General features: G+C 39.3%; 1 protein-coding gene across 1 annotated transcript in view; it reads left to right on the top strand.

Moving 5' to 3' along the window:
* The window catches only part of SLC35F1 (solute carrier family 35 member F1), a 1,996,989-nt gene that overhangs the window by 1,559,518 nt on the left and 411,086 nt on the right, over nucleotides 1-26,385 (top strand). The window contains exon 5 of the mRNA XM_044074280.1: nucleotides 18,125-18,281. Coding sequence (XP_043930215.1) covers nucleotides 18,125-18,281 — 157 coding nt within the window. The remainder of the gene's footprint in view (nucleotides 1-18,124; nucleotides 18,282-26,385) is intronic.

Genomic DNA, 26,385 nt, shown 5'->3' with positions numbered 1-26,385 from the left:
GGTGTTTTTAGCCTTGGCTGAAATCCATTTAAGTACTAGTGATTTCATGTGTCCAAAAGAAGTCGAATCCAGAAGGCAGGTGCTACTTTAGAGGATACCTTATCCTTCACAGGTAGTCTGAAGGGTGGACTTACCTAGCAGTGTGCTTCTTCAATACAGAACTTCAGGCTATAGACTGATGAGCAGAATGAGAGGTTTGGAGCTAAAGAAGGACAATAGCAAAAATTAATCGTAAATTCATCAATCTATAGATAAGGCTTACAAGCAGTAGGATGCCTCGTCTAGTAATTTAGCCAGTTAGTCTTCTGTTGAAATAAGCAGTGGTTGCTTCAGTAATCAGCAAGAAAAATATTCATACAGATTCAATTGTGAACAGCCTGCAGTTATTATAAAGTTAACTAAGTGCAGTTATAAGTAGAAGTTATTCAGGTTTGTCTAGAAGTACTTTTCTGGCCAAAGTCATTCTTATTTCTTGAGGCAAATGGTTTGAAATTTTATAATTTATTTATTTATTTTGTATTTGTTAACCGGGTTTGTCTGACTGGGCTACAAATGCCCATTTTCAACAGAGGCCCAAGGAGAAAAGCACCAACAGAAAATAGAAATTTTACATATTGAATACATATAGAAATACATTCATCAGTACCACAGATTACTGCATTACAGTGCCACACATTACATTCATTAGTATATAATTTGGTGAATTACTCCATCCACAGAGATATCTGTGTCTTTCTGGAAGTATAACACTGGACCGAGGTTCCAGACTTGATATAACTGTATGGCAGTTAGTGTAAAGGACTAAAGCGCTGAACTATGAATGAGCTGCTTCCTGTGCCCAGGTTACAGGGTTTGACCCCCCCCTTTATTCATCTACTGTGTGACTCTAAGCAATTACTTTACCAGACAGTGCTCCTGGGTTGTGCCTGAAAAGGGACAATTTGTCTAGTGAGCTTATCTCATCAGCAAATAGGCAAAAAATGTTTGTTAACCTGATAAGTCCACTGCACAGAATTGTTATTTTCCTTGAGAGCAATGATTGGTTAAGTGATTTTCTCTAAGTCACATGGTATTTTGAGAGGTTGATCAAGAACCATATCTCTTCAAGCCTACCTACAACACTGCATACAATACAGTTTGCTTATAGTTCTAACCTCTGCACGGCTGATGCAATAGCTATAGCACTTCATGAGTCCTTGGCACATCTAGAGAACAAGAATTGCTATACCAGAATGCTGTTCATCAATTTTAGTTCAGCCTTTAACACTGTCATCTCCCAGAATCTTATATCGAAGCTGATCCATCAGGGCATCAACATCCTCCCATGTAACTGGATACTGGACTTTCTCATCAACAGACCCAAAAAAATATGTATGGGAAATAGTTCAATCAGTACTACACTGAGCAGGGGTGTCCCTCAGGGCTGTGTCCTGAGTCCTCTGCTGTTCACCATGTTGACACACGACTGCATGACCATGCATTAATCCAACAATATCATCAAGTTTGCAGATGATACCACTGTTGTAGGTCCTGTCAGAAATGGTGAGGAAACAGCCTATAGGGGTGAAGTGGAGCACCTCATAATAACCAAACAACGCAAAAAAGAAATACCTCATAGCCTGGTCCGACAGCAATAATCTGGCCTTAAATGTAAGCAAGACTAAAGAATTAATAGTGGACTTCAGGAGAACTCAGGAAACACATCAACCTCTGAAAATTAAGGGGGTGGCAGTGGAAAGAGTCAAAAATACCAAGTTCCTGGGGTGCACATCTCAGATGACCTGTCCTGGTTGACTCATATTAGCCACACAGTGAAGAAGGCACTGCAATGTCTGCACTTCTTATGGAAACTGAGGAAGGCAAACCTGTCTCAGTCCATCCTCAACATCTTCTACAGTAGGACCATCGAGAGCATCTTCTCAAATAACGTCATAGTTTGGTATGGTAACTGCAAAGCATCTGACCCAGGGCTCTCCTAAGGGTAGTGAGGACAGCAGAAAAAGTCATTGATTCCTCGCTCCCATCTATGGATGATCTGCATGAGACTGTGTATGCGTGAAGGGCTAGGAAGATAATGAATGATCTCACTCACCTTGCCCACGGCATGCACTCTCACCTTTCCTCGGGCAGGCAGTACCACAGCTTACATTGCAAAACATCTAGACTGAACAGGAGCTTCTTCTCTCTACCCATAAGGCTGCTGGACATGAATGCCAGGCATGTCAGCGAATAATCAGATCAATGTGCCACTTGCAATGAAGTATCATCTATAGTAATCGCTCTGGCAAATTGCTTCGATAACTGGTACAGTTAGAATGATTTATTATGCTTCAATAACTGGTACAGTTAGAATGATGCTCTCGATGGTCCAAGACTTACTCTTGTCATAATCCCACCTGGTCTCCCTCTCCTGTCTCACACTGCTACACACCATTCTGAAAAAAAAAAAAAATTTGATGATAGAACTTCATTTATGTATTTTATGTATTAACAGCTTCGTAATTGTTCTCAACTTTGTTATTGCTTGTACTCAACTTTATTTTAACAGCTGCGTAAATCCTTCAACTATGTTAGTACTATACTTCTGCATGCAATCAATGTACTGTTATGCAAATGTTCTGGAGCTTTTCTCCTCGGGTCTACACTGGAAATGGGCCAAACACCCAGTTGGACTAACCCGGTTAACAAATGACAATAAATAATAAATAAAATAAATAAATAATGCTATTAATTCCTTAATGTACAACAGTCAGGAGTGAGTCACCACTCCATACATGTGCAATATGAACATCAGACTATATCATACTACAGCTGATGAAGTGCAATATTCTAAGCAGTCACAATGTGAAGTCATAGTCTTGCAATACCTACCAGTATTATATTGTCTAATGTCTTCCTGTCAAATTGTGGTCATTTATTGTATTGTTAATATTTTAATTAGTACTGTATGTGCATTAGTCTTACTGTCATTCAAACTATGCTTTTCATTGTTATGACTTGCACAGGGACCTAAGCAGCATAATTTCATTCAGCTTGCACTGCTGTGCGTATCTGATCGACAATAAAGTTTACTTTGACTTTGACTTTATGATTTCAAACTCAGGACCACAGAAAGCAGCTCACTAGCAGCTTATACTAGGTATCTGTGCTGGGAAACATGAATTCTTAACTTATTCAGTGGCTCTTTCACATAAATGGGCAAAGCAGCAAGTACCTTTTGTGCTGCTCAAGATTTCAAGATTGAGACTGTTATTGGCTAACGGTTGATAAGGACCAAGTAAAGTAGTAGTCGTGGTCAATGATACCAACAAAGGGTTAGAGTTATGTAAGTGGGAGCCAGAGGAAGTGCAGTGGGCCTTTGCTGCCATGAAAAACACTGAGGTTAAAGTAAAGCAGAGGGCTTCGGTAAAGTAAGGTGGGTCTTTGCTGCTACCAAAAACACAAATTAAAGTGGGTTTTGCTGCTAATAAAGGTCTAATGTTTAAATAAATAATGAGTTTTGTAAGACAGTGTGCTTTGATGACTCTAAAGACGTGGAAAACAAACAGTGTTGTGAAGTGGCACTTTGTTATCAACAAAGGCACATTAGAGAAAACATGAGAAGGGCATGGTAGTAAAGTGGGTCTTTGCTGCCACCAAAAAACCTGTAGAACTAAGTGGGACATAATATGGTGGAGAACTGGGACTCTGCTGCCTCCAGAATTTGGGAGGATTAAGCTGAGATGAGAAAAGTAGTAAGGCTAGTGTTTGCTATCATTAAGAATATAGTAGCCCTGATGGGGTAGATAAGTCATGTGGGGGTGGGATGTACCTACAGCTGATGAGGGTGTTTTTTTTGTACTGGGAAGTGGTAGACTAGACAATGGTGACTGGTATGGTGAAATAGGCTTCAGCTGTTGTTAGGGTATGGGGAGGTTATGAAATATAGGGAGAGTGTGACTAAATGAAACTGGAGGATGAATTACATATAAACAGAAGAAATTAATACAAATGAAACTAAAAGGATCTAGATGTTACATGTAAGAAATTGGTTTGAGACATTTTTCAGAATTCATACTTTGATATATGAGAAGAGGAGTCTGGGATTCATGTTACTTGATATGGATAGACAGGAAAATATAAAAATGGAGAGCATGAGGTTGGATAGTAGCTGTAAATAATATGGTAATATGAAAGGAGAACAGAACTGTCGTTATTTAACAGAGTTGCAGGAGTCTTAGGTAGGAAGGTAGGTATGCAGGGATGGTACAACTATGTTTGCTTGTAAATGGAGTTAAAGGTGTCCTAGGTGGATAGGCTGAGCATAATGATGTATTGAAACAACAAAAAACATAATGAAGATGACTTAAAGTTAAATGTGATAAAGCGATGGGTGATTACTTTGTACCCATTTCACTTTATGGATATAGGAGCAGATGGGGGATGGCTTAGAGGAGGTATGTTTAATTATACGAGAGGTGGATAATAGAGATGGGAGTATGGTTGGGTGCAAAATAATGCAGACCATAACGAGATGATGTAGCAAGGATAAAACTAGGATGATTGAAGTAAAATAAGTAAATAAGTAAATTAATAAATAAAATAACCAGATAATTTTTCCTCAAACAAGTTGCAGAACTGTAGGCAACCAGTCAGCTACGTTCAGGCTCCACAGGTCAAGAAATGTATTACTGTTCCAAAATGCAAGTAACCTTACTAAATAGAGTCCCAGTTATCAGTTGACTAAGAGCTGTGGGAAAAGGTAAACCTACCACAGAAATTTCTTTGTTAACTCAGGGGTGTGACCTCCTAACTTAGGATGGGACCAGCTGGAATGGGAAGGGAGTACTGATCAAAAGTAAAACATCCACCTGGTTAATGCATCCCCCTAGAGGAGGGGTGAGGCATATTCCTTCCCAGTGGAGATCTTAATTACCACAGAACAGTAACTGAAAAACTTCACTAACTCTAAGCATCCATATTTAAAACAATTAATTTAGGCATACATTAAACTCAGTGGTAAAAAGCATCAGAGTAAAATTGGATAAAATGCTAGTCTTTACAAATGCAGCAAACTCATACTTCTTAAGGTATATTTAGGAAGAGTTGTTATCTGTGTGATATTGTAAGAACCAAATCCATTTGTAATGAAAGAAAAATACAAATCTTAGCTCCTAGAGAGGGTTGGGAGGGTGTCAGCACAATACCAGTCTAACTGCAGGCTGTAAATATAAAGACAGACTTTGGCAGGCAACTGAGACTAGAAGTTGAAAAAATAATGAAAACACAATTCAAACTAGAGAGTAAATTGTTATTAAACCAGAAAGCCAAGGATTTGTCAACAGCATTAAGAAGAGTGGGTGTATACTCCAGGTTAAGCTACGTATTTGCTAAACACACAAGTGTCCTATTTTATTTTCTCTTGTGAATGTTTTTTTCCAGTGTTTTATACACCAAAACAGGCATGAACAACTAAAGAAGTTAAATGTACTAGACATGCAGACAGCATTTAAATGTATGTTTTATATGACTAGCCATCGTAATGGTAGGTAAATAAACACAATCAGGGAATGACGGAGAATTGCTCTCTCCAGCTTGAGAGTAACAGGCTTTCTTCGTCTTTGTTTGTTACAAAAACGGCATTCAGAAACGGCTAAAAGTAGTCCAAAACTTCAAATGCAACTACGTTTTAAAATAACAAAAATAAAAATTATTTGCAGTTTTGGACACTGGGTGGAACTGATGAAATTTCCAGGGCATTGTCAGGTAATGCAGTCAAGGTGGGCATAGGGGCAAGCCTCCAAGGTAAGAGATATATTATTCATGACTACTTAAAGATGTAAAATAAGATGTAAAATAGACTGCAGAAAACTCAAGTTTAATATTCAAGCGTAAGAAAACAGAAATAAGTAGTTATTAATCATGTAAGAATGGAAGGGCTAAAAATGCATGCGCAGAGGAAACGGGAAAAATAACGGTAAAAAAATGGCCTATAGACAAGTTTGAAATAAAGGAATGGTAGTGGATAAGTTGCATAGTAAAGAGCTTTAAGACTGCAATAAAAGAAAACAATGTTTGACTATCATTGATGCTGGCACACCAGACCGGTGAGCAACAACATCAAAATACTGTAATATAAAAAGATTGTGACATCAGTATTCACTGTGATAGACACTGAAAAGGAAAAAAATAAAGTTTTAAAACGCCTATATCCAGGGCATTCCCATGCATGAAAAGAGCAAATGGCAGGAAAGTAGAGGCCAGGAAGAGGGTGGAGGGGTCTGAGTGTAGACAACTGCCAAAGAACACAACATTCAGTTTCAAGTATAGGCACGGAGAAAGGGTTATTCCTGATAACACCAATGGGGAAAGCATGGAGGCCTTGACAGAAACAACAAGGAAAATATAGATTATTGTGTGAAATATTAAGAGTTCATCAAACCCTATCACGAGAAGGAGAATACAGGAAAAGCTAAAGAGGATGGGGGAGACACTGTTGTATTACAAGAATCAACGCTGAAAATCAGAGAGGGAGAAAAGATACTATGTTAGGATTACTCAAAGGGAGTAACGTACAAAAGGCAGGAGAGCAAGATAGGCACATGGATTATCTGGCAAGGAAGGGCTGAAGGTACATCCTGGACAACAGGCGTCATATATGTACCAACAGGGGTGAAGAGAGATTCTTCCGTAACTTGTTTTCAAACTTGGCACAAACAAGAAGAGATGGAATAGAGATAATATGGCTGAACTAAAATGTTATCATAAAACCAGAAAAACACAGGTTGTATGGAATAATATTATATAAAAAAGATGAGAAAATAACTAGACCCATGAATGAATAACAAGAAAGAAAAAGAAAGAGGGAGGGAGGGTGGCTGGATATTGAAGGAAAAGACATCAAAATGAGAGGGAATACACCTTTACACTAAACATTTTGGCAGGAGATCAAAGCTTGTGAATACTGCATAGATGGTATATAACCCCCATGAGATTAGTAAAGGAAGGCAGAAAGCAGGATAGTAGAGACTGGAAGTGTTAGAAGGAAGAGGCAGGAATGGTGCTCATGTTCTGGGACTGCGGCTGGATAAGACACCTAGAAGCAGACACAAAAGATTTGGGGAGGCATATATCAAAAGGAAGCATATGTATAAATTCTTAATATGGGGACAAACAGAAAGAGGACAACATCTGTAATGAAAGAAAAATTAATGTTATTCGATAGTTTAGTTCAGAAGTTAAAGCCATCATCACTCAAAGTTGGAAGGTGACAAAAACGGTATGGGAGAAGAAATTACACAAGAAGTTTCTGGTCGTGGGAAGAAGATGACTAAAACTGATAAGAATGAAGAGAGGTGGGAGGGAATATGAAAAATCATCTGAAAGAGGTATTATTAGAATATGAAAAGAGTGAAAATTATACCTGGAGGTAGGAAGAGGTGAGTCCAAAGGGAAATCATGGGGAAAGTACAGCCATAAGGTAGGGAATGACATAGCCAATCATTGATGAGATAAGGTGCACCATGCATGAAGATTGCACATGAATGTAATGTACTGGATGGTATTAAAATTAAAAAAATCATTCTGAACATTAAGGCAAATAACAGTCATACATACCCCATCTTGCAGATTACTATTCCTGCTTTCTCTGACACTCCGTCCTGCTGAGATGTGTCTCCTCTCAAGCTGAAAGATAAACGTGAACACATTGGTTGTAACTCCTTGAGGGTTATGTGTTCATCTTGAAGCCAAAACAACACCCTCCAAAATATCACACTTGCATTAACAGCACATCTCTGGACATTCTCTTTGAACATCAGATGCCTTTCCTGCAGATCAGGACAGCTTTACTTCTGGTCACCACAGAGGCATTAGTATGGCTTGCCAGACTATCAGATACCTACATATTTGTAAACATGAGGTCCAAATCATGTCAAGTAGCTACATTTTTACTTTGAAGTTGCCCCCTGAAGCGAGCATGAAGGTGATAATAACACATCTTTGTCTCTTTCACACACCATGCAAATTCCCTGTATGTGCAGTCTCTGCCTTACAAGATTGTAAATGCCAAATGATATTGCAAAATGGCATCATATTGTGTACCACAAATCTCATTCCATGTAAGCATTCATTGCACAACTGAGTAAATGTTTCATCTCCCAGGCCCCTACTTGTAAATGTTAAGTAAATGCTTCATCTCCCAAGCCCCTACTTGTAAATATTTAATTTCCTAAGCCCCTGCTTACACAACCAAGAGTAACAGAACTTGTCAGAGATATGGGATGCATGCCCAGGCTTAAAATAGCCATAGTATCATTAGTCTAGTACACATCTGTGAATCTTCAAACCTAAGAGCAGTGCTGTAGCAAAATGTGAAACACACACACGCGCACACACACACACACACACACACACACACACACACACACACACACACACACACACACACACACACACACACAGATGAGACACACAAAATTGTGACTGCACAGTGCACTAACCTAGAGCACAGCAATCCCCCACTGGCAGGAGAGGTGATTCCAACTTCTGTATTCCCCAACCATGCTTAGGTGATGTTCCTTCACAACTGCAAGACAAAGCAGGTTCTGTTAAGCATGCCTTTACAAAACACTATATGACAGAAGCCAATGGTAGTACACAGAAATAAACATAAGGTAGTTCTGGCTTACTGTCCTGAACCTCAATCTCCAGTCCCAGAATGGTGCCACCTCAGGTCATCATACTGACAAAGCCACTGCTGTCCAGTATAGGTGATGACAATGACATCACTAAACAACTGCCTTGTTTATATTAATATTATAGTACTACTGGATCCAAGGATCATACTGGGATGTGTTGTGGTCGCTTTAACTTCTTGACATATTTCTTGCTCAGTTAAGAAGGAAAAATACCCCTTTCTTTGAATTGTTTCCTGTTATAGTTATAAGCTTTCTTTTTTTGTTTCATCTCTTGCTTTTCGTATTGCTAAAAGACATCAGTATTCTTTTTTCTTGAGTAATGTTTGTATCTTTCTATAGGTTTATTGAAATTCCATTGGATTCATGAAATCCTGTACACCAGTGAGTAATTCCTTCCTTTTAACTAAGACCTTAAAACAGTGTCTACCTTTCTTCATTCTAATCAATCCTCAGCTTCTGTTGAGTCTGTAGATGTATGAAACATTTCTCTCTTTATTCTAAAATGATCTTCCAAAATTCTTTATTTAAAAATGGGACTTTCCTACCTTTAACAAGAGTCTTTTCTTATAGAAGTGCAACTTATTCATAACTATTGTTAAATTGTCTGCTAATGTACATAATCAGTATTGTCTATTACATGATAGTGTCCAATCACACTTGGCTAAATTTTCACAGACGAGCATACTGCGTTTATAATCTTTAGTCTAATACCACATCTTGTTTGCTATTGAATTTACGCTTTAAACTAGCAAGTATCAGAAAGGCTTCCACTTGTGACATCCTATATTATAACTGTTTTATGAATATTTATCACTCTGCCTACCAGTATCCAATGTATGTTAATTTTGTTTCTGTTTGTTGTTGTAATAAAAATATAACCTTGGGCACTCAGTTATGTGTGATGTCTGTCTAGTTTCAGCCGTTCCTAGTGGACTAGGCTTTGGCTAATCTATTTATTTTATTTTATTTTACATTTGTTGAACGGGATAGTCTGACTGGATATATGTCCATTTTCAGCAGAGGCCTGAGGAGAAAAGCTCCACATACCAAAAAAGAGACAGTACATACCATCACTGAGTGATAAACTCAGGCAGGCATGTTTAGAAAAATATAGACAAAGAATACAGGCAGATATCGATATCCACAATGTGCAGACTTACATCTGATTGGCAAAAACGTAACAGAAAATGTGAACATAGAATACAATCAGATCTCATAATTCACAATGCCCAGACATTCAAATGCTATGAGGCATAGATACTTGGCTAAACAGCAGGTTGGGTAGTAAGATATGTATTAGTGAAGTTGTTCGGTTTAGAAAAAGAGCACAGCAATGAGATGTGAGGTATTTTTTGAGTTCTCTTTTAAATAGGGGTAGTGAGGTTTCCTTGGTAATGGTAGTAGGGAGTAGATTCCAGATTTTACCGGTTGAGTTGGCAAATATAGCATCGCCTGCAGAGTTGTTGGATTTTTGGGTCAGTATCATTAGTTTATCAGCTGAGCGTAATGACCTGGGGGCACTATGAGGGGTGAGAATATTTTTGAGGGCAGGGGTGTTATCAGGTTGATGGAGTATTTTATGCGCTACTATAAGCTGGTTGAACTGTAGAAGGGTAGGATACTCTAGCCATCCCAGTGCTTTGAGGTTCTGTCAGTGGTGGGTCCTAAAAGCCATGCCTATAGTGAATCTGGCTATATGACTGTAACATCCTGATAATTTGTTGAGATTGGTTTTGGATAGGTTGGTGAGTACAGGGGAGGCATACATAAGGGTAGAGAGGAGGTGTGATCTTGCAATAGCTACCCTAGATGGGGGTGGGGGAGGTGGGGGTGAGGAAAGGTTTGGCTCTGTACAGGGAGCCAAGTTTTTTGTTAATGGACTTAATAGTGTGATTGACATGTTTATCAAATTTAAGGTTATTGCCTATTATTACACCTAGAAGCTTTGTATGGTCAACAGGGGAGATAATGGTGTCATTGCTAAATTTGATGTTGAAGGAAGGAGGAGGAATTCTATGGTTAGGGGAGAAAAGTAGTAGCTTGGTTTTGTTAGGATTTAGAAGCAGGCGGTGATTAGCTAGCCATGTTTCTACCATGCTGAAAGTGGTCTGGGTGAGGGTTAGAAGTTGTGTAGGAGAGGAGGCGGCACATATTAGCATTGTCTTCTGCATATTGGATACAGGTAGCTCCTGGGATGGTGGTGTGCAGATCATTGATAAAGATAGAGAAAAGAAGGGGACCTAGTATGGACCCTTGTGGGACACCTTATGGTTAGAGGAAGTTGGGCTGACAGCTTGCTCTGCCATAATACAGCCTGCTGTCTACCGTTTAGGTATGAGTGAAACCATTGTATTGCATGTTGGTCTAAACCGATGGTTTGTAGGGTATTGAGCAGTAGCTGATGGTTGACCATATTGAAAGCTTTTGAGAAATCTAGGAAGAGTGCCGAAGATAGTTTGTTGTTGTTACGATGAAGATTGATGACATTAGAGAAAGACAGAAGAGCCGTGGTGGTACTGTGGAATGGCCTAAAGCCGTGCTGAGAGTCGGCGAGCTTTCCATTTTGAATAAGAAAGTGCTTGATTTGTTTGTGTTGCATCTTTCCATGATTTTAGCTAGTGGTGAAAGAATGGCTATAGGTCTAAAGTTAGATAATTCTGTGGAACTTCCTCCTTTATGGAGAGGTATAATGTGATATTTTCCATATTGCTGGAATGAATCCTTATGAGATGGATCTGTTGATCATAATAGAAATGGGTAGTGCTATGGCATCAGCTGCTTTTTAAAGATATTCAGCTGGAAGGTGGTCGGCAGCTAGTGTAGTAGGTTTTAGCTTTTTGATTAAGGTCTGGATCAACTTGGTAGGTATGGTTTGAAAGGTAAAGGTGGGTTGGGTGCTGGGTGGATCAAGGCTAGATGTGCCAGAGCTGGTGTTTGTGTCCGATGGAGTGAGATGGGTAGCTAGAGACTGGATAGTTTCAGGAAAGATGTTGAAGCTGTTTGCAGTTTCAACAGGGGATTTATCAAGGGCAGCTGATGGGGTAGGAGTGGTGGAATGGCCTGGATGGAGAAGATTGTTAATACCAACCCAGAACTTTTTAGGGTTTAGCTGATATTTTTGTTGTGGGAGGGTGTAGTGATTTTTTTTTTGTCTAGAATGACAGATTTTTTGATCTGGTTCCTTAGCTGCCAGTATCTGACTTGGTCCATAGGGGCTTTGATAACATGACACCTGGCCCAGGCATTGTTTCTTCATTTAATTTTGCTTTTTGTTTCTTTAGATAGCCACAGTGCAACCGTGGCTTTTACATGGATGGTACAGGTAGGAGCATGGTGGTCAAGGATAGCCAGAAATCTGGTATTGAAGTACTCAACTGCTTCTTGTAATGGGAGTCATTTCAAGACATTCCAATTACATGCTTTGAGTTCTTTTTGGAAGTTGTCAAGGTTAAAGTTCCTGACATTTCTCATAGTTTTGTAGGTGGGCTGGTTGGGAATGTCGGCTTTGAGCCTAATAATATAGGTAAGGAAGTGATCACTTAGATCATCGGGTAATGTACCTGACTTGTACTTTTGGGTGTGGCTGTTAATAAGTATCCAATTGAGGATACTATCTTTGACTCTATTTTTGCTAAATCTGGTGGGGGTGGCAATGATCTGAGTAAACCCATGGAGATTTAAATAGGTGGAGGGAGTTTCAGAGGAACAGGTGTTCCAATCAATGCTAAAGTCTCCCAAGACAATGGTTTCCTGGGGATAGTTAGAAGCTAGCCAATGTAAGATATTTTCTAGAGTATTATCATTCTTGTCGGGTGGAATATAAATGCAGACAATGTATCTGCATTTATTTTTGTTTATCATTAGTTTAGTAATGAAAATTTCTGCATTGCCAAACTGGGATGGCTGTTGGGTGTCAATTGGTATTGTTAGGGTAGACTTTTATAGTACAGCTACCCCGCCACCTTTCCTGGAGATCCAGTCCAGTCTAAGGATATTGTACTGTGGGGGGGGGGGGGGGGATACAATATCAACAGCAGTTTGCAAGTAATTTGTAGCAGCCGGTACCAATAAACATGCCTTAATTCATCAAGGTTTCAGTTTGCGAGTAAATGCAGTAAACAGTTAGTACATTGAGCTCAGATAAAGAAACAAGAATTAAATTTAATCTCTTCCTGAGTGCAATCCATTAAAATTATGTCTACAGCAGCTGCAGTGAGGTTTCATTTGGCCCACTGAAGTCTTACTATAACTGATGTGCTGTCTCCTGTAGACCTTAAATGTTCTGTTCTGGAGGAGGTCAGTTATGAAGAATTATCATGGGAGATTGCCAAGGATTTTCAGAAAGGGATAATACTTGATATTTATAGCAGACATGTACATTGCTCCCGGTGTTACGTCTTCCTATGGTAGACAGTTAAATGCTGCAAGAGGAAGAGGCCTTTAGGCCTTTACATGGAGGTTGGTGCAGAGGACTAAAGCTCCAGTTTGTTAATGAACAGCTTCCTGTGGCAAGGGTGCATGATTTGAATCTGCCCTCCTTCATTTTCCTACTGTAAGACATGGAGCAAGTCCCTTAACCAGGCAGTGCTTTGAATCAATTAGCAATCTGAATGCCTTTTTCTCACTTAACTAGAAGATGTTGGAGGGACAGGTATGTATCTCTGAGAATCCCCATTCTCTGAAACAGGCTTCCCCGCCATGTGAAACATTGGCCTTCCCTAACCCTATTCAAAGACAACCTGGAGCAGTGGATGGGAAATCAGAAAATTCATCCCTGGTCTGTCACCTATGTCTCTGATGGACAGAGGAAGCCATCAAATCAGACCCAAGGTAACATACACCTCTTAAAATAACCTCTAAGGCACAATAACTCTTGGGATACAGTTGGGCTGCATGGCTAGGCGTATCAAGGCCTCAGTGGTTGTTAGACTAGTATACAGCTATGAGCCTATGAATTTACATAGATCTGGATTTCCTGTCAAACATCAGGCTCTAGTGTCTGTCATTTGACCTCCTGAAGCCACCCAAGATACAGACTCTCTAGGTGGTCATTAAGGAATAGTGACTGCTAGCTAAATGTGATAATGGGACTCTGGTTCTGTGATCTTGCCCCAGTCCCAGGCCAGGAAGGTCTTGAATGCCATCCATGCTCTGGAGCTGTTAGGTTCTTTACTGATGTGGCCTCTTATGAAAAACTAGACTTTCTTAGAGGAGTTGTCAGGATATTCCAAGCCATTGCTTCTAAAGTTGGTTGCAGAGATAGTGTCTGCAGCTACTCAAGCAAACAAGTTTTACTTTTATCCCTTCCTTCTTATAAACAAATGCATGGTGGTAGAAGGCAGTGCTTCTGGAATGGGCTGTAGAGAAAGTGTCTGTAGAGGCTCAAGCCACAAGGGTTTACTCTTACCTGCTGACCTTCCCAAACACATTTGGGCTGAGGAGATGGCAGTACAGTTCTAGATCTCAGCAGCTTTGGTCACAACATCATATAATGTTTTGCATAGATATTCTTCAGCCTGTGAATTAACTGACAGTATCCCTGGACCTAATAGATGCTTAGTAGCTTGTTGATGTATGGGAACCCCACGAGAGGCTTCTGTGCCCTACGTTAGTAGCATTATATTATTAATAAAAGTGCTGCTCTTTAGCTTTCCCTCTAGCATGTAAACGGTGGTAGCTGCTGATTCAGCAGACATGCATTTGTTTCCATACACGGAAAATTACATGCATTTGTTTCCATACACGGATAATTAAGTCATGAGGGCACCTACGCATGGTTCCAGATGGTATCTACTGAGTGGTCCTAGCTTAGGCTTTGGTGCTATGTAGCCACTATGGATTAACATTTGCTGGTGGGAGGTCCTCTTTGTGCCCTATACAGGAGAGTCCATTCAGTGGAGCTATCCTGAATACACTGCAGTGTTGGTCATTTCTTTTCCTGGATAGGGTCATGAGATCAGAGATTTGGCCTAATAGGTAAAAAAAAAAATCACAGCCCATATAATTTTGCATCCCTCGCATTGATGGAGCTATGTTGTTCCTTATTAATGCAGCTGCAACTCTTCCAAGACGAAGAAGTCTTTACATGGTAGTTGGTGCAGAGGACTTCATATAAGGAAGCCCTGTTTGTGAACCATCATTCTCCTTTATTTCTGATCCAGTTGTCAAATCTCAACCACCTTTGAGACAAGTGAGCATGATTCAACAATTTGGATGAGTGTTTTCCTCTTTTCTGCCAGTCATAACCCTGTTTCTGATGATGAATAGATAACCGGCTATTTGGGGTCCCCATTTGGGCAGACATGGTGAAAGGTTGTGGAACAACTTCAGGAAGCAGTTAGGCATCTGCTTTCTAGAGCTGAATGGTGTATTTGTAGTAATCCAGGACTTTAGGGACCTTTTGAAAATAAGTTTCTCCCCAGCCCAGTGAAGTCAATCATTCAGGTAGTAGTAGTATGCAAATGAGCAAGCAGAGAAATACATGTTTCTTCCTTTTTCCTGGGAAGGCATGCCAAAATAGTAGTAGGCCATTAACTGGTACACTTTCATTTTGGCTGTTCATACAGAAGGAAAGTCAGACGTCTTCTCTGAAGCCCTAAGTTGCAGCACAAGCCCTGTTGTGAAGGATCGGTTGTATCAAAGCAATTTCTAGGTATTCTTCACTGCATGAAGCAACAGAGAGGTTGATCTTGTATAATAGCGGTCAGCTGTGTTTCTGCTGCCATCAACAGGGCAAAGTGAATAAGCAGTAGATGCATTCTCCATGTTATTTCTCTGTTTCGTATGATTCCCTATCATAAGCACGAAAGCCCAGGTCCATTCTAATGACACTGGAGTAGCCTGAGGGGAGCTGTTTTCAGGTGCACTGGCTTGTGTGCTCTCCTCTACCTTTTCCTGCCTGAACATTATGACTGCTTGTCTCTCATGACTTCATTAATACCATCTCCTATTCTTCCAACCCATTTTACAGAAATCTTAAGAGTTGATACAGGCTGACAGGAAGGCTTCCACTAGGAGTATGCATACTTCAAACAGGTTTCTCTGTGGATAGAAGAGCACCCACTTTGTCTTCAGTCAGTGAAATTACAAGTTCTGTTTGTGTTATTTCTGACACTTGGCAAGAACTGAGGATACTGGTGCTGGGGGTGCCCTGTTATCTCTGGTATACATATCTCTTGGTGCACTTGCCCTGATAATGCATAGTCAAGGTCAGACAAAGAACTAGTCATTTAGATGGTACCTGAAGGAGCACAATGTAACTTCTGAATATAGAAGGTCATTAAAATGATCTACTGATATGCTGAGCACTCACATATGTGCTATACATAAAAATGACTGCTGATTTTCTGTTTTGCTAATGTTAGTTTACATATAGTTGCATTTATTCAAAGTGTGACATATTAATCCTTTTACATTTTGTTTCAAAAGTTCAAAACCTAAACTTAACAGTATGCCACGTAGACAACACTGTTTCAGAAACTGACACTCTCAGTTGAGTTTCTGTAAGTTGGCATTAATAAGTCGAGGATTTTCTAGTAACAGGTACGAGCAAAAATGGACTAGTGTCTTCATAGCCTTTATCTATGATCCACTGCTCAGTTCCACTTTAGTGTCCCTATTCAGGGCCATTATACAAGAATACTGCTGTTTGCTGTATGATTCGTTTGAGTTTTATTTTAGTTCTACTTAAGTCTACTGGGCCATAATGATCCAAACATTGTTACAAGAAACTAGCCATGTGTAGTTCAATCACACATGTAAGGCAGCTGGGCACATATCACACACATTACATATATTACATGTTTTTTCATATTGGTTGCTTTCAGATATACATTCATTCTGAAGTATTACAGTGTCTACTAAAGGCACATTAAGGATGGATGAATTTATGTTTTAGAGCTTGAATGTATGCTGAAGGATGCTTCTCTTCCTAAATTTTGTTTTTATGGAAGTGGTATATGAGCCTAATCTGTTGTCATTAACTAAAGATGTTAAGCTACAGGCTTTCTTTTCATTATATGCAGGTTGCCTGACTAAATAATTATGCATTTAATTTTCTTTTAAAGGTGGGTAGGATTGTCATGTGAGCAACAGTATGCAGCAGTGAGAAGTAGACCTTTTGTGTATGAAAAGGCATTACTGATACATGGAGAGTAATTTGTGAGTTTGTGGATGGCTGTAGTGCACAGAAATTTTATTTATTTTTTTGCATTGTATGAATTCTGTCAAAGATCATCACTGATTAAAGTTTAATTTCCTATAAATTAAGGTGGCTAATGTATAAGTGACTTGTAAGTGAATTGGCAGCATACTTGGATTAACTGACATTAGACAGTGCTGTGTAAGAGGAGCACAGCCAGTTACTGGCTGTGCTTAAACAAATTTATAGTTTCTGAATATTTTTGATGAGTTGGTTATTATTGGTACCGTTTGAGTTAGGACTGGACATTATGGTGATGTTGACTTAAGACGTTCTTGGAATTAGGGGAATTAATGTTTATTTTGTATTTTTTTTCTGTTTTTTTTCTACTTCAGGTTTAGAGATGCTGTTGTTTATATGTAATTTGTTGGATAAGAATCCCTATACTGATGTATTTAATCTGGTACTTAACATTCTAATGATAAGAAAGGATCAAGCCATGCAAAGAGGGATTTAATCTGATACACACAATCTAATGATTGAATGACAGTTTTTGGGATGGGTTGAAATATGGTTAGTGTAGCTAGGTTATTATGTCTGCTGAACAGCATGAAACTTGTTTTGGAAAAGTTTGATTTACTGCAAGATTTGGAAGGCAATCTGTGTGGTTTGATTAAGCTTTCAGTGAGATTTCTGCAAATGGTATAATGATTATCACTGGGTGTATAGTAATAGGTTAGTGTACAGGAGATTGTTTATTGTGGTTCATACCATAGTAATTATCACTGTGTGTATAATAATAGGTTGGTGTAAAGGAGATTGTTTATCGTGGATCATACCATAGTGATTAGCACTGGGTGTATAATGGCTTGGTATAAAGGAGATTGTTTATTGTGGATTGTACAATACAAACGCTGTTCATAGAGAGAAGACAGAGTAGGTGTAGCACAGAGACACCTCACAGTTGTATGACAGCAGAATATACAACATATTCTTATAGACTACCCATATGAGATGTTGGAGTTGTTACTAAAAAACTTCCATTTTGTTGTTTTGCATTCTGTATTTCTAGAAAATTAACATTTTGGTGAACTTGGATATAAACGTTGCATTTTGTCATTAGAAACAGTTTTCATTGTGCATTAATTTGAAAAATGTCAGTAGCACTGTAAGTCCTTTGGTACCTAGTTTGCTTGTGAGAGATGATATAGTATCATGGCTATTTGTATTTCAGTTCTATCCCAGAGATTTGTTTTTAGTATCAAGTGTTTTTTCTGTCCTTTCTAATCATTTTCTCTTTTATCAGGAGAAAACAAGCTGCTAGGGGACCTTCTAGTGCTGGCTGGAGCCACACTGTACGGCATTTCCAATGTCTGTGAAGAATACATTGTGAAAAACTTAAGCCGGGTCGAATTCCTGGGAATGATTGGACTGTTTGGTTCCTTCTTTAGTGGAATTCAGCTGTAAGTACTATTCTGCTTCCTAAATTGTCTTAAATAAAGAGCGGGAACTCACTGGGGTAGCAGTGGAACTGATTTAGCTGTATTCAAAATGTAACATGCAGTAATATCTTTAACTCATATTTATAATCCTTGGGCAGTAATCACAAGAAAAATAATGCTAAGATGTGTTGTCAGTTCATATTTCCATAATGAGTGTAAAGAGAAAGGCAGAGGCAACATTAACAGAGCATCGTATGATTTTATTAATTTTCTGGATATGTAACTTGGCAAATGTCATAAAGAAAGAGGAATATCATCCAGTGTGGACTGAAAACAATTCTTTTAGCAACTCCTACCTACATTTCACTAATAATCACCCACACTGGATGAAAAGAAATATAGAGAAAGGGCAGTTTGGAGGGATTTCTAGGATGATATCAAATTATGACATGTTTGTTAAGAAGTACATATTTTTTTTAAAAATGTGTTTGTATATAGGTAGCACCCCACCTGTTTAGTAGATTATGTTATTCAGAGGTGACTCCCAGGGGAAATACCAATTTTGCTTCTATCATTTTGTGTGGCATTTATAGCACCAATGATAAGAGTGCACAGCACAATACTCTAAGGCACTCTGCCTAGGATTTTCTACTGATGTGATAACAATACAAAATAATATTAAACAACTTCGGCCTGTTATAACATTGAGTGAGGACATTGCTAACAGATTTGGCGTAGGACCCCAGTTCATTTTTAAATCTGGTTTTAATTGTCAGTTATGTTTAAGTGTGGCATATGCAAGCAATGTAGGCTTGTTAATGAAGGCACTTTTCTATCTGTAGGAGATAAACCTACGATATTGTCTTGGAAATGTTGGTACAATTGCACCACCAAGGGAGTGGTATATGTAGCAAACTGTTTATACTGCTCTGCATTTTATGTAGGCAAAACTGAGAAAGGTCTCAAACTAACGATTTATCAGTATATTAATACTATTAAAAACAGGATAAGAACAATGCCTTAGCTAGACATAAGTAGATGTTCCCTGATTGTAATACATTTGTCTGTTTTATATTGGAAAAAGTTAACTATAACTCCACAGGTGGGGACTGGTCTAATTTGTTCCTGAGGAGGGAGTTATTTTGACAAATGACTTTGAATGCTGACTAACCTACAGCTATTAATGACACTATCTCTATAGCCTGTTGAAATATAAGCAAATGGATATTAAGTAATTCCATTTACATCACACATCATGTGACTTTCACTATATAAGGAAGCATGACTAGATGCATTTATTCATTCTGAAGAAGTATGTGTTATGAATAGATGAAAGTACTCAAACTTATTAATTAACGGTTACTGTCTTGGAAGAAATTTGCCTGTGGATTGACATTTTCGGCATATTTTCAACCTCATGCTGATTTATTTCTAGACCATCTTAAGGGGATATTTAATAAGACAAAACACATAGACCTACATCCACATCTATGTGGCACATGGATTCATAGGCTCAGAGGTATATACTAGACTAAAGACCACTAAGGCCTTTTCAATCCTGGGACCTGGGAGATGAACCACTTACCAGCTGACTGTGTCCATCAGAGACATAGGAGCCAAACGAGGAATGAATTTCCTGTTCCCCATCCAGTTGTCCAAGTCACACTTGAATTGGGTTAGGGAAAAACTCTGCTTTACATGGATGAAGAACCTGTTTCAGAGAAGTGGTAATCTCTTGGATACATACCCATCTCTCCAGCAGGTCCTATTTATATCACAGGGAAGGTTTAAGTCTTTAGAATGGCCAATTCTGGTCCTGTTTGTTTTGTCGATATGCAAGATGTCTATCAGAGAGGGATGTGACACTGCATTGTTTGCCAGGTATAGATCTCTCCTAAACAGCCTGTAGGAGACAGAATACAGGACTAGAGCTTTGAGGTAATCTGCACAGAATATGTTACTTATTCCCTGTACCACAGACATTTTACTTACACCCTGTATTCTTTTAGTGAGGAACCTCAGTGGCTGTTCCAGTTGTTAGATGTGCCTGGTTAGGTATATACAAAAGGGGCATTGTACTCAATGATAGGTCTGATGAATGCTGAATACAGTGCAACAATGACCTCCTTGGCATAGATGCCATATCTTTGTTTACAGGCAGCACAACATAGAATGATTTCCTGAGTACTGTAAACAAATTATGATCAAAGGCTAGATTACTGTCTATGTGTGTCTCCAAGTCCATGACTGCTGGGTCGACCCTTAGTGGTGTGTTGTCTATATGATAGCTACCAGGGGTAGATGACTTCCTGAAGGATACCAGTATGCATTTCATAGCATTTAGTTTTAGTCCATGGCTCTGGCACAAGTTATTTGCTTCTGTCAGTCCTTGCTGTAGAACATTAGTGTCAGTGGGGGATTCTATCACAAATCCTGTTTTACAGTTGTCTGCAAATTTGACCAGCTAGTTGTCCTTGACATTGGCCTTGTCTTCAGAGAAGTAAATGCCAAAAAGGAGCAATTTCATGTTATTTAGAATGCATCCTGAGATATTGTCTGGGCCCATCAATGTAGTGTTCTTGGCCTTAGAAAGCGCATTGAGTATCTGTTCCCTAGTGATAATAGGGGATGTTATATTTGTTTGCCAGTAGGTTTGCTTTATCTTTTGTCTCAGTCCATGTTGCTCCATTTACAATGAGCTCTGCACAACTGTGTATTGCCTTTGAGGTTGCGGGCATAGCTAAAGAATGCCTTGCAGTTGTCCTTGGACTGGAAAGCCAAATTTATATAAAATGTGGCTTTGATAGGCTTTATTTTTCTTCTGAGGTGTCCATTTATTTTGACAAAAGTACTTTTATCTGGCTGGGTGCTACACCTCCCAATTTTTGCCATGATTTTCTTCTTTGTGTTGTACAACCTACTGATGTTGTGATTCTGCCAGGGTGGCTTGTTTTTTTTTACTTAGATCTGTAATTATTCATGCTGGATACAGTTGTCATTATGCAGTTGTTAGCATGCTTGTGTGGGTTGCTGTAAACAGTTCCAAGTAAGCAGCAGTGTTCTCAGGGTTCATGGGGGCTTGATAGTTTGCCAGGTTATCACTTAATAGTAGGATGATAGCTTTAGAGTTGTTTTTGAACATTCCAAGGTTAGCTGTGGTTTCCGAGTTTTATTTTTACTTCAAAGGAGATTGTTCTGTGGTCTGTACTTACCAGAGAGGGCATTATACTAGGGGTATGTAGCACTCTCTCATATTAGTGAGGACTAGATTCAGTATGTTTGCATCCCTGGCCAGCATATTGACAATCGGGTCCAGGGAATTTCTGTTTACAAAGTGCAGGAGCCACTGTGCCTGCAGATTTGGTTTGTATACAATTCCATATTAATAGTGGGGTAATTAAAATCACATATGAATACGCTATTGGGTTGGATGGTGAGTGTTTCCAGTAAGCGTAAATACATGTTATTGCTTTCTTGGGTCATAGAGGGGGACCTATAGCTTGCAACTAAGTGGTATGTGATTTTCCCTATGGTGATTTGAATGTAAACAAGCTCAAGTGCAGTGTCCTGTTTGACCAGCCTTGAGGTATATTTATTTTTTATGTAAATCAAGACCCCTCCACCTTTAGTCTCTGTCTGTGGAGTAGCTGGTCTAAATGTGTGCAAGGCATTATAGCCTTGCACTGATGCTGTGCTGCCCACAGCTGTAAGCTATGTCTCAGTGACTGCGTAGATGTCAGTATTCTCTAGGCTGAGGAGACCTTGCGTGGAGTGGCGTTTCTTGTTTAAACTCCTAGCGGTGAGCTGTACCACCTTTAGATGTTTTGGGATTTGATTTGCTACATCGTACTTTCAGTTTGCCTTTGCCTAAAAAGGCAAAATGGGGAAAGACAATGTTTTATTCTACATTTGAAAGCTTAGATGGGAAGGATATATACTATATCTGGCAAAGCGGCATGGTTTGTTGACCAACCCTTTCCATGCTGACAAATATTGCAATCCATTAGAGTAGCACCAGCATCTAAGTCAGTTATTAAAGTCAGTCATCTTCTGTTCATTTTGTGGCATCATCCTTGGTGATGACAGAGTGCTGCTCAATGCTAGGCTAATAACAGCCTGGGACACATATTCTGAGAGTGCCATGATGTCCCTCTTCATATAGTCTAGGGAGGTATGTCTTGGGTCATTTACACATATGGACTATGACTGAGTTATTTGACCCGAGTGCATACATAATGTGGTGGATCCTGGCCCCTAATAAGCAAATGGCCATGACTTTCTCCTTACTCATCTTGGTGAGAGGGACAGCAGTGTGTCTTGCAGTGGAGTCTCCAATGACCAGAATGTTGGATTGCGTGATGACTTGCTTTATGGGCTTAGAAGTACAGGCTCCATGAGTCATGGCTGTATGTGCTGATGTGGGTGTTATTTTGAAAGAGTGCATTCAGGGCTGCTGAGGGTATTTGTTATGTGTACTTCATATAGGAGGTGTCTGGGGTTTAGGAAAGTTACATTTAAGTACCTCAGCATAGGTGGCCGCAGTGGTGCAGTGGTTAGCGTTGTCATCTCACAGCAAGAGGTTCTCCCGTTCAATTCTCAGCTGGTGCACCTTCTGTGTGGAGTCTGCATGTCCTCCCCACAGTCGCGTGATGTTTAAAGACATGCAGGTAGGTGCGTGCATGAATGGGTGTGCCTTCTCTGAAGGTCGGGAGTTGGGCTGGCAACTCGGCACTGTAAAAATCCATTGCCAATCATTAGCGGACCAGAGTTCCGCTGTGGCGAATGCTAACCAGGAAAAGCCGAAAGACATTTAAGTATCTCAGCATATGTGGGCCTGCTTTGTATTGTGTGTGATTGGTACAGTGTGTGTACTACTGACAACCTGATTGACATTAGGAGTACTTCTATGTGAGAGCTTTGCCTCCAGTGACATTGTATAAATACTTCTCTTATATACCTTATATGTTTGTTTGAGAGTAAGCTGGTTGTCAGTAAACATGAAGATAGTTTTAAATTGCCTCAGAATGCCAATATCAAACAAGCTGATAATGGCAGTCATGGGAAACTTCATATCTATGACAACAGACATTTTCTTATTGACTAGAGGGTTGTGGTGAGAATATAAAGTAATGTCTGGAGTATCTGGTTTGCAACTCTTGGAGCAGTGCTTGTCACTGCAGACTACTTGCCTTGTATGCAACTAGGTATCGTTGAAATTTGAAGGGTGCTTTTACAGGAAAAATGTCAGTTCAAGGTGCCTGCTTCTATACAGGCCACTGCCAAACACTTGAAGGGAAACCTACTAAATTAGACCCTGAGAATTTATGAATAAAGTATTTAGGGAAATATTCTGATATTACTTAAGTCAGCCGCTAATCAAGCAATACTTACCAAAAAGAAAGAACTAGCTTTGTTAAGAATTATGAAAAGAGGGAATTCACCTGATTGGCTAGTACCTGGCTACTACTAGTGCTGGTCTCACCATAACTTCACACCATTGGGATACAATGCCCCTTTGCTTCTTCTCTCCCAAAGTTAATCAGTAGCACCAATCTCAAAATGAGAAGTAGGCCAAAGGCTCTTTGGTGATCTTAAAGAGACAATCCCAGAGTCTAAAATTCAGACTGAAAGAAACTTGTTCTGATACCTCCCAGTTGTCACCACCCACTTACCACATCATCATCAACCCTACTATTGGATTCAATTTACTGTATGTAGCCCAGTTATCATTCCCTCTGGTGAACACAATTAACAATATTCAGTTCCTGCCAAAGCTTTCAGTTCCCGATCATTCGGAAACAATGCGTTTATTACATTTTTGTGTGTGCTTTTGGTGGGGGTGATAAGGCAAGACTCTCAGTGTTTACTTTGTATGAACTCATCAAAAAGCGTAATTGTGCAGCTCCTTATTTCCTTTATTTATTCTGCATAGCGTAACTGTGAGGAGTATTGTTAAAAGAGTACAGTTTAGTGAATTCATACTAAATCTTAGGCTATTGACATATTCCCCTTACTCCATAGTAAAGCAACCTCAGAATTAGTATGTACAACTACCACAATTTACTGTGCTGTACAGCCGCCATTGTTATAGTAAGTTTTGGATTCATTGTTTAAAATGAATCTATTGCGTGTGTCACCCAATTGTTTTTACAGCAAGTCAGAAAACCATTACACTTAGCTAGTATTAGGAGATAAAAAAAGCAACACATGAAAAAAAAAGAAGACTGCCTCTATTATTGTTTAAAACTTGCATCATTCTGATACTTTCTAGAGCAAGTGGCAGTCATGCATGACATCATAGCACTTAACTAGCATTCAGAAATTTACATAAAATAAAATATGAAATGCACAGAAAACTCTGTTTAATAATGTTTTTTTTCTTTACATTACTCAAATGCTTTCCTGCAAGGTAGTAACAAGTGAGGTCATAAAATTCCTGAAGGGCTACTTTTCTCTGAGGATAAAATGCACAGGTGAAACTAATGAATGACAAAGTGAGAACTGTTGTGACTACAATTGCAATTTGAAATGAAATTTGAATAAGACCATTAAAAATTCCTGTAAGCACCCCTTCTCCCAACCCCTGCAGCCAAAGCTGAGACATGCTCAGAAAGTCAGACTGAAAATGTAACCAAAGACCAGAATTAAAACAAGAGACTGTCTCTTTAAGTCTTGTCCCAGATGACACAGGCGTCTTTAGGGTTGTTGTAGCCTTTTCTTGGTATATGCCTGGAATAGCAGACAGACCAGTCAGGAAGGTCCCACACAGATATTTTACTGTCCAGTCAGAGACAGTCAGCAATCAATGCCCTCTGCTTTTCCTCTCATTAGGAGCAGAATGTTTGTGTCTTTCGGCTTTTCCCGGTTAAGGGTTGCCACAGCGGAACTCCGGTCCGCTAATGATTGGCAGTTGATTTTTTACATACCGGCTTGCCAGGCCTGACACACAACCTTCAACAAAGGTACACCCATTGACGCATGTCTCCATGCAGAAGACGCTCTAGTTTAGAATCGAACCGGACAGTGTCTTACTGTGAGGCGACAATGCTACCGCAGCACTATGAGCACAAATTCCAAACTGGCACCTATGAAGCAGTTATTAGGCTTTCTGGTGATGAGCAGTCTCCAGGAAATAATGTCCTTATGCTCCTTATCCCACCAGGAGCAAAACTGAATCACTAATCCCAAGATGTCTACTGAGAGTCAGAATGTAAGCTCTCCAGTAATTAGTGGTCTTGGACTAGATGTTGCAGATTTTAAAGGGGAAAATGGGTTAATATCCTAAGAGCTGCAGTGTGCACTAAGCAGTAAGATATAAAAGAGGGAGTAACTCAAGCTTTAGCAATCTAAGGGGAGAAACACTTATTTTTAAAGAGCAAGAGGGATTGGAAGCTTGTGGGCAATTAGTATTCTGGCTGTATGGAATATAGTGGGTTAGCCAATAAATTTATATATCTGAAGGGCCGTGACTTTACAAAATGATCATTTTGGGCTTACTGACAATAGTCAATGAAAGAGGAGAGGGAAGGAAATACGTGGTCAAATTAATGTACACAGTGGGAACTACAGTGACAGCTAAGTTTAAAAACACAACAGCATCAGGATCAGAGGGTCAGAAAAAATTCATTTGTGTGTGACTCACTCACAAGAGACACCGATTTGCTATCTTTCCTAGTTTAAATATGTAATTGAAAGCAGAATGCAATTAAAACAATGTAAAGAAAATACACCACAGTATACAAAATAGAAGACGGCAATAAAACAATACAAATTGCAAGAAAGCCCTTGCAGCAGAACATTGTAGAGTCTGAGTGAGCTTTTCCAGTAAAGCCTTGAAATGTTTTATTTTACACCTTAAATACAATGTTTAGTTTGTACCTCCACAGGTAATTAACCTTAATTGACGTGTTCTAATTTCTGGTCTCTTCCTAATTTAAAGATATAATTGAAAGCAGAATACAATTAAAACACAGCGTAAAAAATACATCACAATATACACACTAGAAGAAGGAAATAAAGCAGTGCAAATTACAAGAGAGCCAAAACAAACTAATAACGATGGCAGAATTCTGAATGTTTACCCCCAGATAACCTTCAACTAGTGACAGACATTTGAGTTTCATAC

Source organism: Protopterus annectens, chromosome 1.part1 (assembly GCF_019279795.1).
Source record: "Protopterus annectens isolate FY-2018-M chromosome 1.part1, PAN1.0, whole genome shotgun sequence".
NCBI lineage: Eukaryota > Metazoa > Chordata > Ceratodontiformes > Protopteridae > Protopterus > Protopterus annectens.
This window is presented reverse-complemented; position numbering and strand designations above follow the sequence as displayed.